This window comes from Oncorhynchus masou, chromosome 10 (assembly GCF_036934945.1).
Source record: "Oncorhynchus masou masou isolate Uvic2021 chromosome 10, UVic_Omas_1.1, whole genome shotgun sequence".
Lineage (NCBI taxonomy): Eukaryota > Metazoa > Chordata > Actinopteri > Salmoniformes > Salmonidae > Oncorhynchus > Oncorhynchus masou.
The window spans coordinates 32350667-32374771 of record NC_088221.1 but is presented as its reverse complement, the minus strand read 5'-3'; the positions used below and the strand labels follow the sequence as shown (position 1 = coordinate 32374771).

The 24105-nt window shown below is 42.7% G+C and overlaps 1 protein-coding gene across 1 annotated transcript; it reads right to left on the bottom strand.

The window, feature by feature from the left end:
- Positions 1-2087: 2087 nt before the first annotated feature.
- Positions 2088-23288, bottom strand: dnajc10 (DnaJ (Hsp40) homolog, subfamily C, member 10). The gene is made up of 22 exons (XM_064976635.1): positions 23196-23288; positions 22487-22793; positions 17634-17802; positions 17426-17476; positions 17253-17335; positions 16908-17039; positions 16541-16712; positions 16353-16396; positions 16124-16255; positions 15815-15904; positions 15300-15410; positions 15079-15193; positions 14537-14664; positions 13156-13272; positions 9361-9462; positions 8989-9144; positions 8512-8645; positions 8246-8299; positions 7979-8126; positions 6679-6801; positions 6154-6270; positions 2088-4801 (listed from the first exon to the last, which is right to left on the bottom strand). The coding sequence occupies exons 2-22, from the start codon at positions 22718-22720 to the stop codon at positions 4790-4792; spliced, it is 2424 nt and encodes an 807-aa protein (XP_064832707.1). The 5' UTR covers positions 22721-22793; positions 23196-23288; the 3' UTR covers positions 2088-4789.
- Between the last annotated feature and the right edge of the window lie 817 nt (positions 23289-24105).

Genomic DNA, 24105 nt, shown 5'->3' with positions numbered 1-24105 from the left:
AATATGTTTACACGATTAAGACAAATTGAGAAACAGATTACCCATGTATCAAGGACAAAAACATCTGTGGTGTCTGCCAGAAAAGTTAAAATAATGACTTTATGAAATTAGAACTGTGTTGATTAAAGTGTTACAGGGAAATTCAAATTGACATCCTAAATTTACAAACAACAGCCTTATAACAATTAGTGCTGGATTCAATCTACATCTGCGAAATATTCCGGAGGATCCGCGTTAAATGTAAAGGTAATTTCGGATTGGATCGACCTATGCCGCTGTTTAGTGTTAATGCAGTGTCCGCAACCACGGGAACATAGCTTTTAATTGTCAATCACACTATAAAGCGGATCTTCAGACCTATGGATTGAATAGTGCCCTTAGAGGGGATTTCCACATAACATGATAATTTGGATAGCCATGGTAGCTCCGCCCTCATGTTGGTGCTAGCAAGCAAGGTAGGTAGTGCTTAGGTATCAATAAGGGCTGGGCTGCAGTGAGCTTCAATTGGTCAAAAGCATCGCAATATCGTATTTGCATAAGGTTCAGCTTTCACCAACTTTTGTCCTGCCTTGTTCACACGTCATGCTCACATCGCCCAACGATCCCCGCCCACTTCATTCCATTGAAAATGAATGGGACTCCGTTGTTTCTTCGCCCAGATGGTGTTATGTGGAATGCACTGTTAGGCCTAAATTAAATCAGATCAAGCGTTAACAAGCGACAGCAGATGTTTTGGGGTGATGCATTGGAGCCCTCAAATCGGTCAGCAGTTGTTCTTGCAATCATTGTCAGAAAGCCACACCCGCCCCACTTGCATTAAATGTTCAGAACGAGAAAGTGTAGGCCTTATAGAAATAATGACATAATATAAAATCATTAAAGGAACTAATGAGGGTTTCTATCATCCTAACGGAGGTTTAGATTACATCTCATGTTCCAGTGTTCCAACATGTAAATAAAGCTGCATGGGATTACTGTTACACTGATTAGCATGAACTTTTGGGTGATTTTTCTTAATGTATTGTGTACGAACAAAGGCACACCTGAAACAATACCACCATGTACATTAGCCATTGATTTGTGCATCCCCCTACAGTAAAACTACAATTTCAATCATATTATATATTTGAGTGTTGAAGGTTTTTGGACACATGTTTCTGATAAGGGCCCATGATGTTCATGAAAGCCTACCCTACGGTGTCACAGGAAATGAAGAAGGGAAAGGAGACCCAGGAGACAGTTTTTCTTGTCAGCAGTTCCTTAGCGTGTGAAATACTGAGGTCAGTTATTCTTTCAGGCACTTTCTCACCACTGTCTGGCAGAGAGAGGACTGTAGATGGAGCACAGACAGTCAGAGTCATGGTTCTGGGTGCAGGCAACCTTTTGTTAGCAGATATTTGATAACACTGCACAGACGACAGGTCCCCTTCATTTGTCATCCAAGAGAATAGAGAGAAGGATGGAGAGGGCGGGAGAAGATGATCTCTTGGAAGCAACAGGACCATGGAGTGTGTCACGCTAGAGTGAACAGCCATGACATGACACTGGTAACATTGTACTGTAATTCTAGCTTCTCTACTATAAAAAGTGATACAATAACAATCTATAATTTAAGCACAAAGTAATCTGCCCTGGAAGGGAAACTGGGTGTATTTAGATACAAAATATATATTAACTCCACAGCAGATCATTTTCAGAGCCAATCTGATTGGTCAAAAGACCAAATTAGTGAAAAAAGATCATAATTGGGCTGCCTGTCTAAACTCAGCCCATGCGCCCTCTGAACCTGGAAATACCAAACTTCTTGTTTCAAAATCAACTCAGTCAAAAGATGGATATAAACTGTTCAAAGACAAATGGATGAATTCCACATTTTGTAGCTAGTACTTTGACTTACACAGAAGTACAGTCAGCTTAAAATAGTTGAGATCCTATTTTTTCCTATAAGAACATATTCCTAATTATCCCAGTAATTGCATTGAAAGGGGATACCTAATCAGTTGTACAACAATGCATTCAACTGAAATGTGGCTTTGGAATTTAACCCAACCCCTCTGAATCAGAGATGAACTAGCAAAAGACAGTCGGCAACTGTAGAAACATTTTATTTGACATCTTTTTTATTTAGCAAGTTTTTCTTAAATGTTAACTCTGCATTGTTTGGAAAGGGCTCATAAGTAAGCATTTCACGGTAGTCTACAACGCTTGTATTCGGTGCCAGTGACAAATAAAATATAATCTGAGCTAAACATGAGAAGACTAATACATTGTTATGTTGACATCTAGTGGATACTTTTGGAACTGATAAAGTTAAATGACATTTAAATATGCAGTACATTTGGAAAGTATTCAGACCCCTTCACCCTTGAGATGTTTCTACAACTTGACTGGAGTCGACCTGTGGTCAATTGAATTGATTGGACATGATTTGGAAAGGCACACACCTGTCTATATAAAAAGGTCCCACAGTTGACAGTGCATGTCAGAGCAAAAACCAAGACATGGGGAGGCAGGTTAGCCTAGTTGGACTAGTAACCAGAAGGTTGCGAGTTTGAATCCCCGAGCTGACAAGGTACAAATCTGTCGTTCTGCCCCTGAACAGGCAGTTAACCCACTGTTCCTAGACATCATTGAAAATAAGAATTTGTTCTCAACTGACTTGCCTAGTAAAATAAAAGGTACAATTAAAACTTGAGGCTGAAGGAATTGTCCGTAGAGCCCCGAGACAAGCTTGTGCCGAGGCACAGATCTGGGGAAGGGTGCCAAAACATTTCTGCAGAATTGAAGGTCCCCAAGAACACTGTGGCCTCATCATTCTTAAAATGGAAGAAGTTTGGAACCACCAAGACTCTTCCTAGAGCTGGCAGCCTGGCCAAACTGAGCAATCAGAGGGGAAGGGCCTTGGTCAGGGAGGTGACTAAGAAACTGATCACTCTGACAGAGCTCCAGAGTCCCTCTGTGAAGATGGGAGAACTTTCCAGAAGGACAACCATCTCTGCAGCATTCCACCAATCAGATATTTATGGTAGAGTGGCCAGACAGAAGCCACTACTTGGAGTTTGCCAAAAGACTCTCAGACCATAGGAAAACAAGATTCTCTGGTCTGATGAAACCAAGATCAATCTCTTTGGCCTGAATGCCAAGTGTCTGGAGGAAACGTGGCACCATGCCTACAGTGAAGCATGGTGGTGGCAGAATCATGCTGTGGAGATGTTTTCAGCAGCAGGGACTGAGAGACTAGTCAGGATTGAGGGAAAGATGAATGAAGTAAAGTACAGAGAGCTCCTTGATGAAAACCTGCTCCAGAGCGCTCAGGACCTCACATTGTGGCGAAGGTTCACCTTCCAACAGGACAACGACACTAAGCACATGGCCAAGACAACGCAGGAGTGGCTTAGGGACAAGTCTCTGAATGTCCTTGAGTGGTCCAGCCAGAGCCCTGACTTTAACCCGATCGAACATCTCTGGAGAGACCTGAAAATAGCTGTGCAGTGACGCTCCCCATTCAACCTGACAGAGCTTGAGAGGATCTGCAGAGTAGAATGGAAGAAACTTCTCAAATACGGGTGTGCCAAGCTTGTAGCGTCATACCCAAGAAGACAAGGTTGTAAACGCTGCCAAAGTTGCTTCAACAAAGTACTGAGCAAAGGTTCTGAATACTTATGTAAATGTGACATTTCTAAAAACCTGTTTTTGCTGTCATTGTGGTATTTTGTGTAGATTGATGGGGGGGGAAACAATAGAATTAGGCTGTAACAACAAAAATTGGAAAAAGGGGTCTGAATACTTTCCGAATACACTGTATATACATTTTTTAAACATGATATTTGCTCAATACAAGAGTCCTTGCAAAACAACTTGAAAGGAAAAGAAGGAGTGACTTAAAGGGACACTATTCAGCATTGTAGTTTTTTAATTTAAGACTACAAGTTCCCACATAAGTTACTATCAAACATCATCCAAAGATAGTATTGTATTTTGAGTTGAAAATACCAGATTACAAAGACATTATATAAAACCGTGCTAGATTTCCCACATTTCTGGTATGACAGAAAACTTTTGCAAGACTGCATCATCCCACAACTAATCAAACCATTTCCACTCACATTTCAGTGATGGCAAACAGTAACATATTAATGAATGATGTGGAGTGAATTGGTAACATATGTTCTGTTAATTGTTTTCAGTGTACAGGATGTCTTTTCTAAACTGTGTTTGTGTGTTTTACTGTATACAGAGGTTGCATACTGAACCCTACTATCATCAGACAAACAAATAGATTGGTATCATCATAATAATACAACCAACACAGCCAGTACAGTGTGGTCACTTCACAGAATGAATAAAACACTGTTCACTACACTCAAATGGTTCAAGTTGAATCAACAAGAAGCATTGACATTGGCAGGCGCATTATAAACTGATAAACTGCCATTTTGTATCATAAATATAGGCATAAAATATCTTGTCCCCAACCTACATCAGACAGTACATTCAGATATCAGGCAGGTCGACACCTACCTTATGGACACACTTCACCTATAGAACTAATAAAACCTAAGACAGCGAGTCAGTCTTTCCTTATCGTTGAATCAGTTGAGAAACAGGTTTGTTTTGACAGTACGACAATACTGAGGTAACCTTTCAATAACGTCTTCTTTCCTTGGCAGTAATCCTCCTTGCAGAAACAAATCTCTTCTCAGAGTCTTTTTGTTTGTTAAGTGTGTGTGTGTCCATCCTTTATGTTTCCATAAGGAAAACCATCTCAGTGGAATCGACCCCCTTGAACTCACAATTCATCCTGCAGAAAGAGAGAGAAAAAGAAAAAGAGAGAGAATGTGATTGTGGTTTGATACACTGAGCCAACTCAATCCAAAGTCACTTCAACTAACTATTAGCAGTTGAAAAATATGGCACATGGAAATCATAAGAGAGCTGTTTACGGAGACAGGTGGGATGGACAGAGTAGCTGAGGGGTGGGTTTAAAAGTTAATGTTCTATAATAGTTGTGAGTGAAAACATGATGATGTATAAGTAATATCCATCTCAATGTAACATATATCAAAATACTTTATTCTCGCTATGTAACTACTGTAAAAAAATAAATAAAAGCCACATATGCAAAATGTGTGTAGAATGTAGAGCATTCGGAACGTATTTAGACCCCATTCACTTTTTCCAAATGTTGTTACGTTACAGCCTTATTCTAAAAGGAATTTATTTATTTTTTTGCCCTTAATCTACACGCAATGCCCCATAATGACAAAGGGAAAACAGTGTTTTTTTTTAGAAATACCTTATTTACATAAGTATTCAGACCCTTTGCTATGAGACTTGAAATTGAGCTCAGGTGCATCCTGTTTCCATTGATCATCCTTGAGATGTTTCTACAACTTGATTGGAGTCCACCTGTGGTAAATTCAATTGATTGGACATGATTTGGAAAGGCACACCCCTGTCTATATAAGGTCCCACAGTTGACAGTGCATGTCAGAGCAAGAGCTCCGAAACAGGTTTGTGTCAAGAATCAGATCTGGGGAAGGGTACCAAAAATGTTTTGCAGCATCGAAGGTCCCCAAGAACAGTGGTCTCCATGATTCTTAAATGGAAGAAGTTTGGAACCACCAAGACTCTTCCTAGAGCTGGTGCTCAGCCAAGCTGAGCAATAGTGGGTCTGAATAGTTATTTAAATCTGATGTTCCAATTTTATTTTAGTTTGTTGGTAAACACGTGTTTTAGCTTTGTCATTATGGGGTAGTGTGTGTAATTTGACGAGGGGAAAAAAACAATTTCATCAATTTTACAATCAGGCCGTAACATAACAAAATGTGGAAAAAGTCAAGAGCTCTGAATACGTAACAAAATGAAAAAATAAGTAATAACTTTTATTTTTGTCCTCCGAAGAGGGGCGTGGAGGTGATGGATGGGCCTAAAAAATAAATAAAATAATAATAATAATAATAATAATACATTGAAATAAAAAGTGTTTGCAGTCATCTTGCCTGAATTAGCTAAGCCAAAACCCAAACTCTCACCTAAAAGTCTGTGCCAGAGAATAATATATTTCCGCTTGACTGCAAAAGGTAAGATAGCTACTAAGATGAAAAAGCAAAATGGTGATTGCAGAGTTGCTGAATTGCGTAAGAAGCTTACCTTGAAGTTGTCCGCCTTGCCCTGTAACCATGGAGATAACTGCTGGAGCCTCTGGTGGAGGACGTCTGCGATGTTGTTAGCATCCCGGCTGTTGACGTGCTCCCCTCCCTGGTCGCGCTGGGGACAGAGGGATGAAAGGAAGAAGGGGTGGAAGGATGGATGGAGGGACTAGTTAGGGCACAGTGCTCTGGGGGACTGACTCCGCCTCTCTAATAATATAAATGGTATTATTAGGCAAGAGGTCCTCAAAGAAAAATACTACATCAAATATACAGTTTAACAAGTTTCAATAAGAATATCTAACTACTGGAACTTCTGATACATAGTAATCAAATGTATTTAACTTACAACTTGCAGCTTGTCCTCTAACAAGGACAGGAATAAGTAAGATAACGATAAGCTGCTATGATGAAAAACTATCATTGCCGCCTCTTTGTCAGGTCGTTAATATGAAGTCTTCTAAATAACTTACCTGGATAAATAGCTAACCCATTAAAAAAAAGTTACCAATCAGGAGTCTCTTACCTTCTTGGTGCCCAGGTGTGGGTAGAATCGGACGCTGGGATAGGCTGTGATGCCAGCTGACTGACAGGTCTGGTAGTGGGCCTGACAGTCTACTTTCCCTGCCCTCACACTCCCTTTCATCATCTAGACAAAGAAAGATTACATCAGAAAAAGCACAATTTTCCCTATGTAGTGCACTACTTTTGACCAGGGCCCATATGGACACCCATAACACTCTGGTCAAAAGCAGTGCACTACATAGTGAATAGGGTGCCATTTGGGAAGCAACCAAAGACATGGCCGCCCAGTGAATCAACACATTAGAACCACTACATTATCCATAGGGCTCTGGTCAAAAGTAATGCACTACTGAATAGCACACAACTAAGGGCAGTTCTTAGCCAACAACAGTTAACTTAGTCACTTCAAACAGTGCAGCCCAAATAACAACAGTAGCAGCCTTTGCATTTGTTTTGACATCCATAACAATAAGTTGATGAGGCAAGGTTTTGCCTGGCATAGAAAATATGCTCTCTCGTCAGGACACTGTTGTGCAGAGGAGCTAGCCAACACAATCACTTCAAACTGAAGCTGGAAAGACTGTAAACTAGCTGCGCTTCATATGGTTTTACCTGTTTTCAATTGACATTTATTTGTATATATCCATAAAAATTATGCCAGCTGATTCATGATTTCGACTGGCGGAGAAACGCTGCCTGCTTGCATCTCTCGTCCCGACTCAGACACGTTCATTACTATGGGACAGCTGGAGATCCAATTTGAATATTGAAACAATGTTGCAAATGTCGGAGAGACAGACAGCAAGGTTTATACAAATCTCCACTGTTGAAAATGAAATGTTAGTCTAAAAGAAATGTAAGAATGCCTAGATGCTTTTTATAGTGGAGATCAAGTTTATAAATTGCCTGGATGGGTTGACGAGACAGTGGATTGCGCAGTCAGATGGAACAGGGTAAAAAGGCATTTTAACTTCATAGATTCAGCCAGTGGTAACTTGTGGAATAGACAGAGGCTAGAATGCGGTTTTAACCAATCAGCATTCAGGATTAGACCCACCCGTTGTATAACTTCGCTCTAGCATGAACATAACAATGTATTCATATTATAAGCATGAATAGGGGCCATATTCATGAAGTGTCTCAGAGTAGATCAGTTGAGCCATTTATATCATAATAAATAAGATCAGCCTACATGGACAGGGGGTGCCTGATCCTAGATCAGCGCTCCTACTCTGATGCTTTATGAAAACGGGCCAAGAAACATGCGTTTGAGAGATGGAGAAGTGGAGAAGATATCTTACCCGAGCGAGGACCTCGAACTCTGGGGCAAAGTGCTGACATGGTCCACACCACGGAGCATAGAAGTCCACCACCCAGTGATCCTTCCCTCCTATTACCTTGTTCCTGAAGTCATCTGGAGTCAGATCCACTGATGCTCTTGGGAGAGTACTAAGACACAGACGGACACTGTATGAGTTCCTTTCTGTTGACTACAAATCAGATACAAAGGTTCCAACAATGGTGACTGTTAAAAGGCTAGGACAGAAACACAGGAGGAGAGAACTTACCCCACAGCCCAGACTTTGAGAGAGTGAGCATCCCTGTGCCAGCCATTGTAACTCCTGATGAGAGAAATAAAAACAGCACTCTTATTTACAGACATAACTTAATGTAAACGTTACAATATCGTTTAATGTACATTTTACAACATAACTTACTGTAACTTTACAACATGTAAGCCATATGCATACTTTAAAACATGTAAACTTAGTGTAACCTGTAGAACACGTAAACAGTAACTATAGTAATACTGAAAGAACAGTAAGGTACATACTGGTATATGTCTCGTCGGTTGGCGTTCTGAGGGTAGAGGCGTATCTCAGGGTAGGCTCTGACACTCTCTCCTTGGCAGAAGGAGTGGTGTTTCTGACAGTCTACCGTCCCCACCTTTATCATACCATTCAAAGCCTGAGAAGAGACATCAGACAGAAAACCAGGGAAAAAAACAAATTATTCGCTAGAGTGAATTAACATTTAAAAAATCTTGACAAATGCATGAAGTTGGATTTGTTGATTACACCCACCCACCCTAGAATAAAATGAGATAATGCTAATATTTTACCTTGATAGATATCATGTATCTCTCCATCTATGCTAGATTCAGCTACAGCTATGCCATTCTCCTCCACTCCGGCAGCAGGGCCAGGCAGGGCCCACACCAGGGGGCAAAGAAGTCTACCATCCTACTGCCTATTACCTAGTAGGTATTCTATACAGCCTATAGCCTACCACCCTACAATCCACTACCTACCCGTGCCATCCTCCTCCACTCGGGCAGCAGGGCCTGACAGGGCCCACACCACGGGGCATAGAAGTCCACCATCCAGGTCTCACTGTGTTTTCTCCTCTTCACCAGCTCTGCAAAGCTGTCTGGGTCCATGGTCACCACAGTGGGGTCGACCAAGTCCTGGAAGAGTGGGGAGAAAGAGGAGTCACTACAGTAGGGATGTACTGTATAACAGTAACAGACAATTAAGGCTATTGGCAATGGGACGTTTCCTCCACAAGGTACATGAAGTAACTATGTTGAGTCTCTTAGTTTTAAACTTCTGTGGCACTATAAGCACTGGCTAGAAAGGAGATGGACCGATACTGTGAACTAGGCTAATGGTAAGCTTCTCACCTGTATGAACTCCAGGATTCCGTCAGCAGAGTGATGTCCCTCGTACTCATGGATGGAGGACTTGTTAAAGATAACCGTGGTCGGGTAGGCATGGATATTATACTGAAAACACAAACACAACATTACTGGTAGCTAGTACTACATTCGATTAAATATGAAGGTGGTTGCGTAGGCGTGGACCGAAAACAGGCACATAGGACATACAGTACGTTACATAACTGTGGTAGCCACTGCCACTTTCAGTTATCCATCAAAACCAAACATATTTCATTTGGTTCATACTCAGGGATGTGATCAGGATATAAAATAGAACATCTTTATTTTGGCCAGGAAAAGTGAATACTGAGCTCACCACACAATCACAGGTGACAGGACTGGAATGATAGCCCTACGGCGAGCCTTGCTACAACACAGCCAGAGGAATGATAGCCCTACGGCCTATGATAGCCCTACGGCCAGAGGAATGACAGCTCTAGCCTTGCTACAACACAGCCAGAGGAATGATAGCCCACAGCCAGAGGAATACGCCAGAGGAATGACAGCTCTACTATGCCTATATGCGAGCCTTGCTACAACACAGCCAGAGGAATGATAGCCCACAGCCAGAGGAATGACGGCCTATAACACAGCCAGAGGAATGACAGCTCTAGCCTTGCTACAACACAGCCAGAGGAATGATAGCCCTACGGCGAGCCTTGCTACAACACAGCCAGAGGAATGATAGCCCTACGGCGAGCCTTGCTACAACACAGCCAGAGGAATGATAGCCCTACGGCTAGCCTTGCTACAACACAGCCAGAGGAATGACAGCTTACTACAACACACAGCCAGAGGAATGATAGCCCTACGCCACACAGCCCAGAGGAATGACCTTGCTACAACACAGCCAGAGGAATGATAGCCCTACGGCGAGCCTTGCTACAACACAGCCAGAGGAATGACAGCTCTACTATGCCTATATGCCACACAGCCAGAGGAATGATAGCCCTACGGCGAGCCTTGCTACTACAACACAGCCAGAGGAAAGACAGCTCTACTATGCCTATATGCCACACAGCCAGAGGAATGACAGCTCTACTATGCCTATATGCCACACAGCCAGAGGAATGACAGCTCTACTATGCCTATATGCCACACAGCCAGAGGAATGACAGCTCTACTATGCCTATATGCCACACAGCCAGAGGAATGACAGCTCTACTATGCCTATATGCCACACAGCCAGAGGAATGACAGCTCTACTATGCCTATATGCCACACAGCCAGAGGAATGATAGCCCTACGGCTAGCCTTGCTACAACACAGCCAGAGGAATGATAGCCCTACGGCGAGACTTGCTACAACACAGCCAGAGGAATGACAGCTCTACTGTGCCTATATGCCACACAGCCCAGAGGAATGACAGCTCTACTGTGCCTATATGCCACACAGCCCAGAGGAATGACAGCTCTACTGTGCCTATATGCCACACAGCCAGAGGAATGACAGCTCTACTGTGCCTATATGCCACACAGCCAGAGGAATGACAGCTCTACTGTGCCTATATGCCACACAGCCAGAGGAATGATAGCCCTACGGCGAGCCTTGCTACAACACAGCCAGAGGAATGATAGCCCTACGGCGAGCCTTGCTACAACACAGCCAGAGGAATGACAGCTCTACTGTGCCTATATGCCACACAGCCAGAGGAATGACAGCTCTACTGTGCCTATATGCCACACAGCCAGAGGAATGACAGCTCTACTGTGCCTATATGCCACACAGCCAGAGGAATGATAGCCCTACAGCCAGAGGAATGACAGCTCTACTGTGCCTATATGCCACACAGCCAGAGGAATGACAGCTCTACTGTGCCTATATGCCACACAGCCAGAGGAATGATAGCCCTACGGCTAGCCTTGCTACAACACAGCCAGAGGAATGATAGCCCTACGGCGAGCCTTGCTACAACACAGCCAGAGAAATGACAGCTCTACTATGCCTATATGCCACACAGCCCAGAGGAATGACAGCCCTACGGCGAGCCTTGCTACAACACAGCCCAGAGGAATGACAGCTCTACTGTGCCACACAGCCCAGAGGAATGACAGCTCTACTGTGCCACACAGCCCAGAGGAATGACAGCTCTACTGTGCCACACAGCCCAGAGGAATGACAGCTCTACTGTGCCACACAGCCCAGAGGAATGACAGCTCTACTGTGCCACACAGCCCAGAGGAATGACAGCCAGAGGAATGACAGCTCTACTGTGCCACACAGCCCAGAGGAATGACAGCTCTACTGTGCCACACAGCCCAGAGGAATGACAGCTCTACTGTGCCACACAGCCCAGAGGAATGACAGCTCTACTGTGCCACACAGCCCAGAGGAATGACAGCTCTACTGTGCCACACAGCCCAGAGGAATGACAGCTCTACTGTGCCACACAGCCCAGAGGAATGACAGCTCTGACAGCTCTACTGTGCCACACAGCCCAGAGGAATGTGCCACACAGCCCAGAGGAATGACAGCTCTACTATGCCATGACAGCTCTACTGTGCCACACAGCCCAGAGGAATGACAGCTCTACTATGCCACACAGCCCAGAGGAATGACAGCTCTACTATGCCACACAGCCCAGAGGAATGACAGCTCTACTATGCCTATATGCCACACAGCCCAGAGGAATGACAGCTCTACTATGCCTATATGCCACACAGCCCAGAGGAATGACAGCTCTACTATGCCTATATGCCACACAGCCCAGAGGAATGACAGCTCTACTATGCCTATATGCCACACAGCCCAGAGGAATGACAGCTCTACTATGCCTATATGCCACACAGCCCAGAGGAATGACAGCTCTACACAGCCCAGAGGAATGACAGCTCTACTGCCTATATGCCACACAGCCCAGAGGAATGACAGCTCTACTATGCCTATGCCACACAGCCCAGAGGAATGACAGCTCTACACAGCCCAGAGGAATGACAGCTCTACTATGCCTATGCCACACAGCCCAGAGGAATGACAGCCCAGAGGAATCTACTATGCCTATGCCACACAGCCCAGAGGAATGACAGCTCTACTACTGTGCCTACATGCCACACAGCCCAGAGGATGCCTATATGCCACACAGCCCAGAGGAATGACAGCTCTACTATGCCTATATGCCACACAGCCCAGAGGAATGACAGCTCTACTATGCCTATATGCCACACAGCCCACAGAGGAATGACAGCTCTACTATGCCTATATGCCACACAGCCCAGAGGAATGACAGCTCTACTATGCCTATATGCCACACAGCCCAGAGGAATGACAGCTCTACTATGCCTATATGCCACACAGCCCAGAGGAATGACAGCTCTACTATGCCTATATGCCACACAGCCCAGAGGAAAGCAGTAAAAATGCAACCGGAATAAATAAAAATGGCTTTGTTGATACTAGTCATACTAAGTCCATTGAATGAAACGCGTATTATTTACTTCAATCATAAATATCTTCATTATAGTGAGAACTGATGTCATACAGTAGGGCCATGATTTGGGGACATAGTTAAACTCTGGGAGCAACAGTCTTGCATGGCTGGCTCCGCAATACTAGCCTAGTTGGCAGTCTTCTTAGCTAACATTCCACTAATTTTACACCGCATCATATGCACACGACATGAGTACAAGAAGTGGAATGCTAGCTAAACAGACTGGCAACCAGGCTCTCTCAATACATCTAAGCAGATATTGTGGAATACATAGAAGAATAGCACATCTAGGGGGTTTGGGTTTACGTTTGGTATGTTCTCCCGACACTCACCATGCTGCAGAGTCTCTCGTGCACGGTGCAGTCCAGCGTTCCAAACTTCATCTGACCAAACAGCTGGATCGAGGCTTTCCTCAGCTCAGGGAGGAGAGCACGACAGGGCGGACACCACTACAAGGAAACCGTATATTAGTATTTGTTCATGGACCTCACCCAATGTCTCAGCCAACTCAACAGGATGTAGTCCACTTTATACAACAATAAAGTCTGTTTACTTTCAGGGATTGTTAGTCACCAACAGATTATTATTTTAATAGCCACACCTAGTTTATGACTACCAACCCGTAGCACTCACATCTGTAGCCATGAAGTGCTTTGAAAGGCTGGTCATGGCTCACATCAACACCATTAGACCCACTCCAATTTGCATATCGCCCCAACAGATCCACAGATGATGCAATCTCTATTGCACTCCACACTGCCCTTTCCCACCAGGACAAACAGAACACCTATGTGAGAATGCTGTTCATTGACAACAGCCCAGCGTTCAACACCATAGTGCCCTCAAAGCTAATCACTAAGCTAAGGACCCTGGGACTAAACACCTCCTTTGGAACTGGATCCTGGACTTCCTGACGGTCTGCTTCCAGGTGGTAAGGAACAACACATCCGTCATGCTGATCCTCAACACGGGGGCCACTCAGGGGTGGGTGCTCCTGTAATCCCCTCCTGTACTCCCTGTTCATTCATGACTGCATGGCCAGGCACAACTCCAACACTATCATCACGTTTGCCGATGACAACAGTGGCCTGATCACCGACAACGACGAGACAGCCTATAGGGAGGTCAGGGACCTGGTCGTGTGGTGCCAGGACAACAACCTCTCTCTCAACGTGATCAAGACAAAGGAGATGATTGTGAACTACAGGAAAAGGAGGACCGAGCACACCCCAATTCTCATCGACAGGGCTGTAGTGGAGCAGGTTGAGAGCTTCAAGTTCCTTGGTGTCCACATCACCAACAAGCTAAAATGGTCTAAACACACTAAGACAGTCGTGAAGAAGGCACGACGAAATCTATTCTCCTCATGAGACTGAAAAGATTTTGCATGGGTCCTCAGATCCTCAAAAGGTTCTACAGCTGCACCATCGAGAGCATCCTGACTGGTTGCATCACTGCCTGGTATGTCAACTGCTTGGCCTCCGACCGCAAGGCACTACAGAGGGTAGTGCGTACGGCCCAGTACATCACTGGGGCCAAGCTTCCTGCCATCCAGGACCTCTATACCAGGTGGTATCAGAGAAAGGGCAAAAATAGTGAAAGACTCCAGCCACCTTAGACTGTTCTCTCTGCTACCGCTCGGCAACACGTAGTCAACTGTGAACATCGATAAGCAAGTAGAGTATTAGTCACTAACATTAGGCTGATACTTACAGGAGCAAAGAAGTCAACTAGCCAGGGCTCCTTTCCATCACTGGGGAAGTTCTCTGGTCTCAGAGTGGTGACATGGGCGCTGACACTCTCCTTAGCAAATGCTATGATGTTATACAGCACATCCTTCCCTGGGAGAACAGAAACAGTTTATTTGCCATTTATAAGAAATAGATTGCAAATCTTACTCACTCAAGCTCTCATGAAAAACAAAACAAGAAAAATTAAAAATGAATTTTGTTAAACTAGGAAAGTCAGTTACGAACAAATTCTAATTTATAATGACAGCCTACCCCGGCCAAACCCGGACGACGCTGGGCCAATTGTGCGCCGCCCTATGGGACTCCCAATCATGGCCGGATGTGATGCAGCCTGGATTCGAACCAGGTACCATTGAGATGCAGTGTCTTAGACCACTGCACCACTCGAGAGTCCCCCCGAGTAGATATACAAATGTGCATATGTATACAACAACCAGTGAAAAGGAATGCCAAGTGAAATACAGAGATAAAAATCGGTTGAGTTCGAATAAGACGCTGACTTACCATGGTGGATCTCAAAGTCATGAATCCCAAGGCCTTTGAAGACAGCGATACAGGGCTTTTGAATGTAGAAGGAGACACATAGTTCTGAGTCAATAAGGCAGTCCACCTTTCCCACCTGAGAAAAAGCACAGAGTACTGGCAGTATTAAACATCCAGACTGAATCAGTGACGTGAGTGAACAGTGAATCAGAGCGATATTCATTGTGGATTTCAGCCCTTACCTGTATGTGGGCTGCCTTCAGAAGAGCCTTGAGCTTCTTATACTCATGAGATGCCATGGTCTTCTGTCCGAAAGAAAAACTGACCAGCCACCGATGATGGGCCAGTTTACTCTACAGAGACCGATGGAGAACAGAACACAATAGGACAGAATAACTGTATTTTTCCTAAATATTTCAGCTTCACCACTACAGGTGTTTTCCTCAACTGAAATCATGTCATACAACAGATTATTTCATGTCAAATATATGTGGTTATTTTTAGTAGGTAGGTATATTATTACTAGGAAGAGGAAAGAACATCAGGACACCACTCAAACATCCACAACATTCGAGCCGGCCTCCAACAACCGAGTCTGCCTCTCACAGATAGTGCAGCGTCCTCTGTGCTGTCCAAAGACACTAAGACATAACAACAACCCCCCCCCCGGCACAATAAATGTATGGTGGTACAAGACGGCAATACAGATGATTTTTACTGTACCTTAGATTTGATTATTGGGTTATTATTACTGTACCTGGAAGGTTTCCTTAGTAAGAGCCTCCAGGTCAGGCAGATGCTGCATCACCTCTCCATAGATCTCTCTGGTATCCAAACTCTGCAGGAACTGTTGTTGTGATGAAAACAATGTTTGTTGTAAATATGGGCTTTCAGAACAGTCATGATTCTATCATCTGTCAATAAAATAAAAAGTGTTCTCTAAGCCATGTATGGTGAGGCTTCTTGATAAACCCATCCTGGGTTTCTCCTTCTCACTTAAAAATACATTTAATGTTATGCTTTGTTTTTAGTATATGCAAACAAAAATAAAACATGGGCCTCTTACCAGCACGCTGCCCTTGTTCTTCAGTGAACTGCCGGGGGGGAAGAAGGCTGTGGTGCTGGTGGTCACCTCAAAGCTGTCACACAACTCAGCCTGTGTTGAGCAGTCCATCCAGCCCACGTTCACTAGACCTTCCTAAAGTAAACACAAGAGAAGAGACATATTTCAGTCACAATAACAATGTATGCTCATGAGAAGGTAAACATACAGCATGGGTTCAATGAGGACTTACCAACATTCCTGCTAATTTTTGCCTCGTCTGTGACTCTAGACAATCTATGAAGAGATCAAACACAGATCATATTTTAACTGTATAGAAAATACAATTCCTACCATATTGGTTTCACTAATTCTGACTAAAAGTCTCTATTTGTAAACATGACAAAGCATCTCAACGTAACCCTTAACAGCCCGTCTTACCTCCAGAGTCAGCACAGAAGGTGATCAGCCATCCAACTCCAGATGAAAATGCTGCCTCAATCTCAGTGAAGACATTGCCTTGCCACAGCTCTGTAACTCTGCTCTTCACAAATTGCATGCCAAACTTAGTCAAACTCTCCTTGGCCCTATCTCCAAAGTATTTCTCTGGATTCTATTGGGACGACAGAAAGGGATGCGTTTTAGAGGGTTGTTCCTAACACCATGAGCAGTGAGTGATACGTAGCCTGTTTAAAACAGATTGAATGATGTGCTAAAACCATGGTGAGCATAGCATTCGACTGGTTTAACCAGGCTACGTGATGCATGACACAGCTATCCTAAAAGACAGCTGTGACGTTTCTCCTACCATTCCAGCTTTGTAAATGTAGAGGCTGGGGTAGCTGTTGATGCCTTTGCTGCGACACAGTCTGTTGTTGTCTCCACAGTTCACTGCTCCTATCCTGATCACTCCATCCATCTCCTTAGCAAACTCCCTCCACTGCGGACACACACACACAAAGTAACATAATATGTTGAAATATTAAACATTGATAACAATTATCAAAAGATAAATGAAGACGACTTAAACAAAGGTACCATCTGCAATATCTACCACTGTTCAATGGACATTTTAATTAAGTATATGAAACAACCAATGAATAGCAGAAAATATTGCAGAATGCACTTTTACAGTGAGTGAGGAAAGTATTACCGTGGGAGCCAGCTCGTGACAATGATGGCAACGAGGGAAGTAGAAGTTGACAAACCATAGTTCCCCGGAGTTCACTGCTGCATCTATAGTAGTAGAGTCAGTATCATAAGAACAAACATACCCCAACAAGAAAGGATGGCTCTGAAGGTTTGGAATAGTGTGACATCACTTACCGAAGTCTCCCCTATCTAAAGTGACAATCTCTAGGTCATCATCGTAGATACCTGCAGAAAGAGTAAGATGACAAGTCAAACCAACGTCCTGAGGAAATGACTGAAAATGTTGCATGTTAGCAGTGGCCTATCAATCCCCTTTCTTCATATTTCTTGGCAATGTTTACATTTCACATTCTTAGACAACTCCAAAAGAAAAATGTTTTACCAAATTCATTTCTATAGTAGTTCCAGCTCTCATATCGTCCTCCTCCCTGCTGCTCATCCTGCAGACCCTTCTCTCCATACTTGTCATACTTCTTCCTCAGATCGTCATCCTTCAGAACTTCATAGGCTCGGGTTACCTTAAGGAACTTGTCATGGGCAGTTTCATCATGCTGGACAATGAGAGCAACAAATTAAGTACTGGACTTTGTAGAAAATATCTAGCCTGCTACCAGACGTGGTTGTGTTGTTTTGTTGTGACAATGACCATAGAATTAAGAAAAAGAGCAAAAACAGATCTGGGACCAGTCTAGGAAAACACCAGTATGTTGTGATATGTTATAGCCAATGATAAGTTACATTTTACCATGTTATAGCACACACAGTCAAAAGTTTGGACATACCTACTCATTCAAGGGTTTCATTATTTTTACTATTTTCTACATTGTAGAATTATAGTGAAGACATCAAAACTATAAAACAACCCCAAAAAGTGTTAAACAATTCTTCAAAGTAGCCACCCTTTGCCTTGATGACAGCTTTGCACACTCTTAGCATTCTCTCAACCAGCTTCATGAGGTAGTCACCTGGGATGCATTTCAATTAACAGGTGTGCCTTGTTAAAAAGTTAATTTGTGGCCTCCCGGGTGGCGCAGTGGTCTAGGGCACCAGAGACTCTGGGTTCGAGCCCAGGCTCTGTCGCAGCCGGCCGCGACCGCGAGGACCATGGGGGGACGCACGCCAATGTGTCGGAAGAAACAGCGTGCACCTGGCGGTCATATTATGGCAAGAACAGCTCAAATAAGTAAAGAGAAACGACAGTCCATCTTTACTTTAAGACATAAAGGTCAGTCAATCCGGAAAATTTCAATAACTTCAATAATTGAACGTTTCTTCAAGTGCAGCCGCAAAAACCATTAAGCGCTAGGAAGAAACTGGCTCTCATGAGGATCGCCACAGGAAAAGAAGACCCAGAGTTACCTCTTCTGCAGAGGATGCGTTCATTAGAGTTACCAGCCTCAGAAATCTGCAATTAACTGCACCCAAGATTGCAGCCCAAATAAATGCTTCAGAGATCAAGTAACAGATACATCTCTACTAGAGGTCGACCGATTATGATTTTTCAATGCAGATACATATTATTGGAGGACCAAAAAAAAGCAGATACCGATTAAATCGGCCTAAATATATTTTGTGGCAAAAAAGGGGGTCGAGTGATAAATGTCAGATATGTGAACTAATAAAGGGGCTCTGCCCTATCACTAAAATGGCCACCCCGATCAGAACTACAGATCACAAAATGTCCGACTGCCAAAACTACAATTCTCAGAAGCAAGGGGAACCCTCAGAAGGTGGGGCCGATATATATCATATCGGCTGGATTTACCATGTATGAGCTGACTGTTTGGACTTACCTGTTGGCGTTTGGACCTCGACCTACCGAAAACCTGATTCGTGTACCGAACCCTGCTATCCTTGACCTTGCCTGCGGCCTGGGTGGACCAGAACGGAGAAACAAGCACACAGGTACTGCCCTGTTCGAAATAACTCTGTGATTTTGGTGACAGTTTCCCACTTAATTTGTGACAAACGCTCCTAATTTTGAAGAGATTTGCCACAATATATATATTTGTTGTAATTGTCATTATTACAATACTGAATGAACAATGAACACATTTGAACTAAAATCTATTTAGTCTTAAATAAATAATGAAACTTGTTCAATTTGGTTTAAATAATGCAAACACACAGTGTTGAAGAAAGTAAAAGTGCAATATGTGCCATGTAAAAAAGTTTACGTTTAAGTTCCTTGCTCAGAACATATGAAAGCTGGTGGTTCAATATTTCCAGTTCTTCAATATTCCCAGTTAAGAAGTGTTAGGTTGTAGTTATTATAGGAATTATGATGCGTTGACTATTTCGCTCTAGACCTTAGTATTTCTCTCTAGTACTTTAGTATTGCCAGCCTAATCTCGGTAGTTGATAGGCTTGAAGTCATAAACAGCGCTGTATGTCAAGCATTGCTAAGAGCTGCTGGCAAATGCAGTAGTGCTGTTTGAATGAACGAGCCTGTTGCTGCCTACCACCGCTCAGTCAGACTGCTCTATGAAATAATAGACTTAATTATAATATAATGAACACAGAAATAAGAGCCTTTGGTCATTAATATGGTAAAATCCGGAAACTATCATTTAGAAGACAAAATGTGTATTCTTTCAGTGAAATACGGAACTGTTCCATATTTTATCGAACGGGTGGCAACCCCAAATCTAAATATTGCGGTTACACTGCACAACCTTCAATGTTTGTCATAAATACATAAAATTCTGGCAAATTAATTATGGTCTTTGTTAGGAAGAAATGGTCTTCACACAGTTCGTAAAGAGCCAGGCAGCCCAAACTGCTGCATATACCCTGACTCTGCTTGCACTGAACGTAAGAGAAGTGAAACAATTTCCCTCATTAACATTGCCTGCTAACATGAATTTCTTTTAACTAAATATGAAAGCTTAAATATATACTTCTGTGTATTGATTTTAAGAAAGGCATTGATGTTTACGGTTAGGTACATTTGTGCAACGATTGTGCAATTTTGTTAAATCTTTACTCGTTTGGCAAAGTTGAAGTAGGTTGTGATTCGAGAATAAATTAACAAGCATGCCATTGATTATATGCAACGCAGGACAAGCTAGTCAACCTAGTAATATCATCAACCATGTGTAGTTAGTGATTATGTGAAGACTGATTGTTTTTTTTATAAGTTAAGTTTAATGCTAGCAAGCAACTTACCTTGGCTCCTTGTAGCCACAAGGTCCTTTTGACACTGCGTAACAGGTGGTCAGCCTGCCATGCATTTTCCTCGTGGATTGCAATGTAATTGGCGCCCAAAAAGTCTGATTGCCGATTTGTTATGAAAACTTGAAATCGGCCGTGCCGATTAATCGGTAAACCTCTAATTTCAACATTGACTGTTCAGAGGAGACTGCGTGAATCAGGCCTTCATGGTCAAACTGCTGCAAAGAAACCACTATTAAAAAGGACACCAATATGAAGAAGAGACTTGCTTGGGCCAAGAAACACGAACAATGGACATTACACCGGAGGAAATGTGTCCTTTGGTCTGGAATCCAAATTGGAGATTTTTGGTTCCAACCGCGCCGTGTCTTTGTGAGATGCGGTGTGGGTGAATGGATGATCTCCGCTAGAGGTTGACCGATTAATCGGAATGGCCGATTTCAAGTTTTCATAACAATCGGAAATCGGTATTTTTGGACATTTTAAACTTATCTTAAAAAAACAAACAATCAATCATAATCACTAGTTAACTACACATGGTTGATGATATTACTAGATATTATCTAGCGTGTCCTGCGTTGCATATAATCTGACTGAGCATACAAGTATCTAAGTATCTGACTGAGCGGTGGTAGGCAGAAGCAGGCGCGTAAACATTAATTCAAACAGCACTTTTGTGCGTTTTGCCAGCAGCTCTTCGTTGTGCGTCAAGCATTGCGCTGTTTATGACTTCAAGCCTATCAACTCCAGAGATGAGGCTGGTGTAACCGAAGTGAAATGGCTGGCTAGTTTGCGCGCATTTCAAACGTCACTCGCTCTGAGCCTGTGGTTGTTTCCCTTGCTCTGCATGGTGGTGTTGTCGTTGTGTTCCTGGTTTGAGCCCAGGGAGGAGCGAGGAGAGGGACGGAAGCTATACTGTTACACTGGCAATACTAAAGTGCCTATAAGAACATACAATAGTCAAAGGTTAATGAAATACAAATGGTACAGAGGGAAATAGTCCTATAATTCCAACAATAACTACAACCTAAAACTTCTTACCTGGGAATATTGAAGACTCATGTTAAAAGAAACCACCAGCTTTCATATGTTCTCATGTAGCACATATTGCACTTTTACTTTCTTCTCCAACACTTTGTTTTTGCATTTTAAACCAAATTGAACATGTTTCATTATTTATTTGAGGCTAAATTGAACTTGATGTATTATATTAAGTTAAAATAAGTGTTCATTCAGTATTGTTGTAAGTGTCATTATTACAAATAAATAAAATATAAAACATTTATTTTAAATCGGCCGACTAATCAGTATCGGCTTTTTAAGCCCTCCAATAATCGATATCGGCGTTGAAAAATCATAATCGGTAGACCTCTAATCTCCGCATGTGCATTTCCCACCGTAAACCATGGAGGAAGTGGTGTGATCGTGTGGGGTGCTTTGCTGGTGCCACTGTCAGTGATTTATTTAGAATTCAAGGCACACTTAACCAGCAGGGCTACCGCAACATTCTGCAGCGATAAGCCATCCCATTTGGTTTGGGCTTAGTGGGACTACCACTTGTTTTTCAACAGGACAATGACCCAACACACCTCCATGCTGTGTAAGGGCTATTTGATCAAGAAGGAGAGTGATGGAGTGCTGTATCAGACGACATGGCCTCCACATTCACCCGACCTCAACCAAATTGAGATAATTTGGGATGAATCAGACCACAGAGTGAAGGAAAAGCAGCCAACAAGTGCTCAGCATATGTGGGAACTCCTTCAAGACTGTTGGAAAAGCATTCCAGGTGAAGCTGGTTGAGAGAATGCCAAGAGTGTGCAAAGCTGTCATCAAGGCAAAGGGTGGCTACTTTGAAGAATTTCAAATATATTTTGATTTGTTTAATTTGTTTAACTTTTTGTTACTACATGATTCCATTTCTGTTATTTCTTAGTTTTGATGTCTTCACTCCAACAATACAACATAGAAAATAGTAAAAATAAAGAAAAACACTTGACTGAGTAGGTGTTCTAAAACTTGACAGGTAGTGTATATCTATCTATAGGGCAGGCTACTCACTGGGTTTTTATCCGGGTGCATGATCAGAGCTAGCTTTTTGAAGGCTTGTCGTATCTCTCTGGTTGTGGCTTCTCTGGACACCTTCAATAATTTATAGTAATCCTCATCAGAGGACACCGAAGCTACCAGACAACTGAAGACAATCAGCGATCCCAGCAACATTCTGCTCCAAGGCAACTGCTGATTCTGAACTTGACAAGCTTGTCGTGATTTTGTTGGCGGTAGAGATTCCATTGCCACAGGTCTCAGTTAACACAGTGTTTCAGTGCTGAATCTCTGAAGTTGTTAGTGTCACACACACCTCACGCTAGGTAGGATAAGATCACAATAATTCCGAAGTGATTTTTCAGAAAGTGTTCTCAACTAGAGACATGATTGCATGGTGACAAAATGTGCCAAGTTAGCAAGCTAAAACAAATGAAGCTAGCCAGCTAGCTACGAACACAGATGTAACACTTATTTAAAATCAGATTCTTGTTTCTTCGCAGAAACACCAGATCATAATCATAAAATAAATTACTTATTTAAAAACGGTTCTGTAAAGCTAGCTAGCTCTATCGGTAGAGCCAACACTAGCTGCCTAACAAGAAATATTAGCTAGCTAAGTTAATGTTATTACAGCTACCTACCTCATCATTGAGATCAGATATTTTCTCTACGCATTATCTATGAAATGCACATATTCTGAAATTTTGCAAATTAACGTCACCTTGACCGAGTGAATTGTTGGCCCACTTCTTATCCGGGTTTGGGTCCGGGAGTCGCCGGGTGGTAAGTGTTGAGTTGGCTAAACTAACTAGAATCTTCACGGTGGTTGAGTGACGTAATCACGCCCGGAAACAGATCCTCTGCCCATAACGGTTGTCACTAGTTACCACCAATGGTTACCACAGCCACAAAAACTATATCGTAAAAATTAATTTGCTTTTTGATCTTAATTTAAGGTTAGGGTTAGGCATAAGGTTGGACGTGTGGTTAACGTTACGGTTAAAGCTGAGGTTTAAAATCACCCCATCTCTCTCTGCATGTCTCATTGTACCCTGACAGGCCTGTATCCCTCTGATCCCCTTGTTCGACTTCACAAGCAACCTTTTCATTAACAGTGTTTTTGAGCTATAGGCTATACAGTGTTCCACAACAAGAAACATACTGTATAATGAGTTGCAGTCAAATGTTTGGGCACACCTACTCATTCCAGGGGTTTTCTTTATTTTATTATTTTCTACATAGTAGAAATAAGTGAAGAAATCAAAAATATGAAATAACACATATGGAATAATGTAGTAACCAAAAAAGTGTTAAACAAATCAAAATATATTTGAGATTCTTCAAAGTTGCCATCCTTTGATTCTTCAAAGTAGCCACCTGGAATGTATTTCAATCAATAGGTGTCCCTTGCTAAAAGTTAATTTGTGGAATTTCTTTCCTTCTTAATGTGTTTGAGCCAATCAATTGTGTTGTGACAAGGTAGGGGTAGTATACAGAAGATAATATCTACTTGGTGATTTACCAAATAGGGCTATGTCAAGAACAGCTCAAATAAACAAAGAGAAACGACAGTCCATCATTATTTTAAAAAATGAAGGTCAGAACACTTAAATTGCAGTCGCAAAAACCAT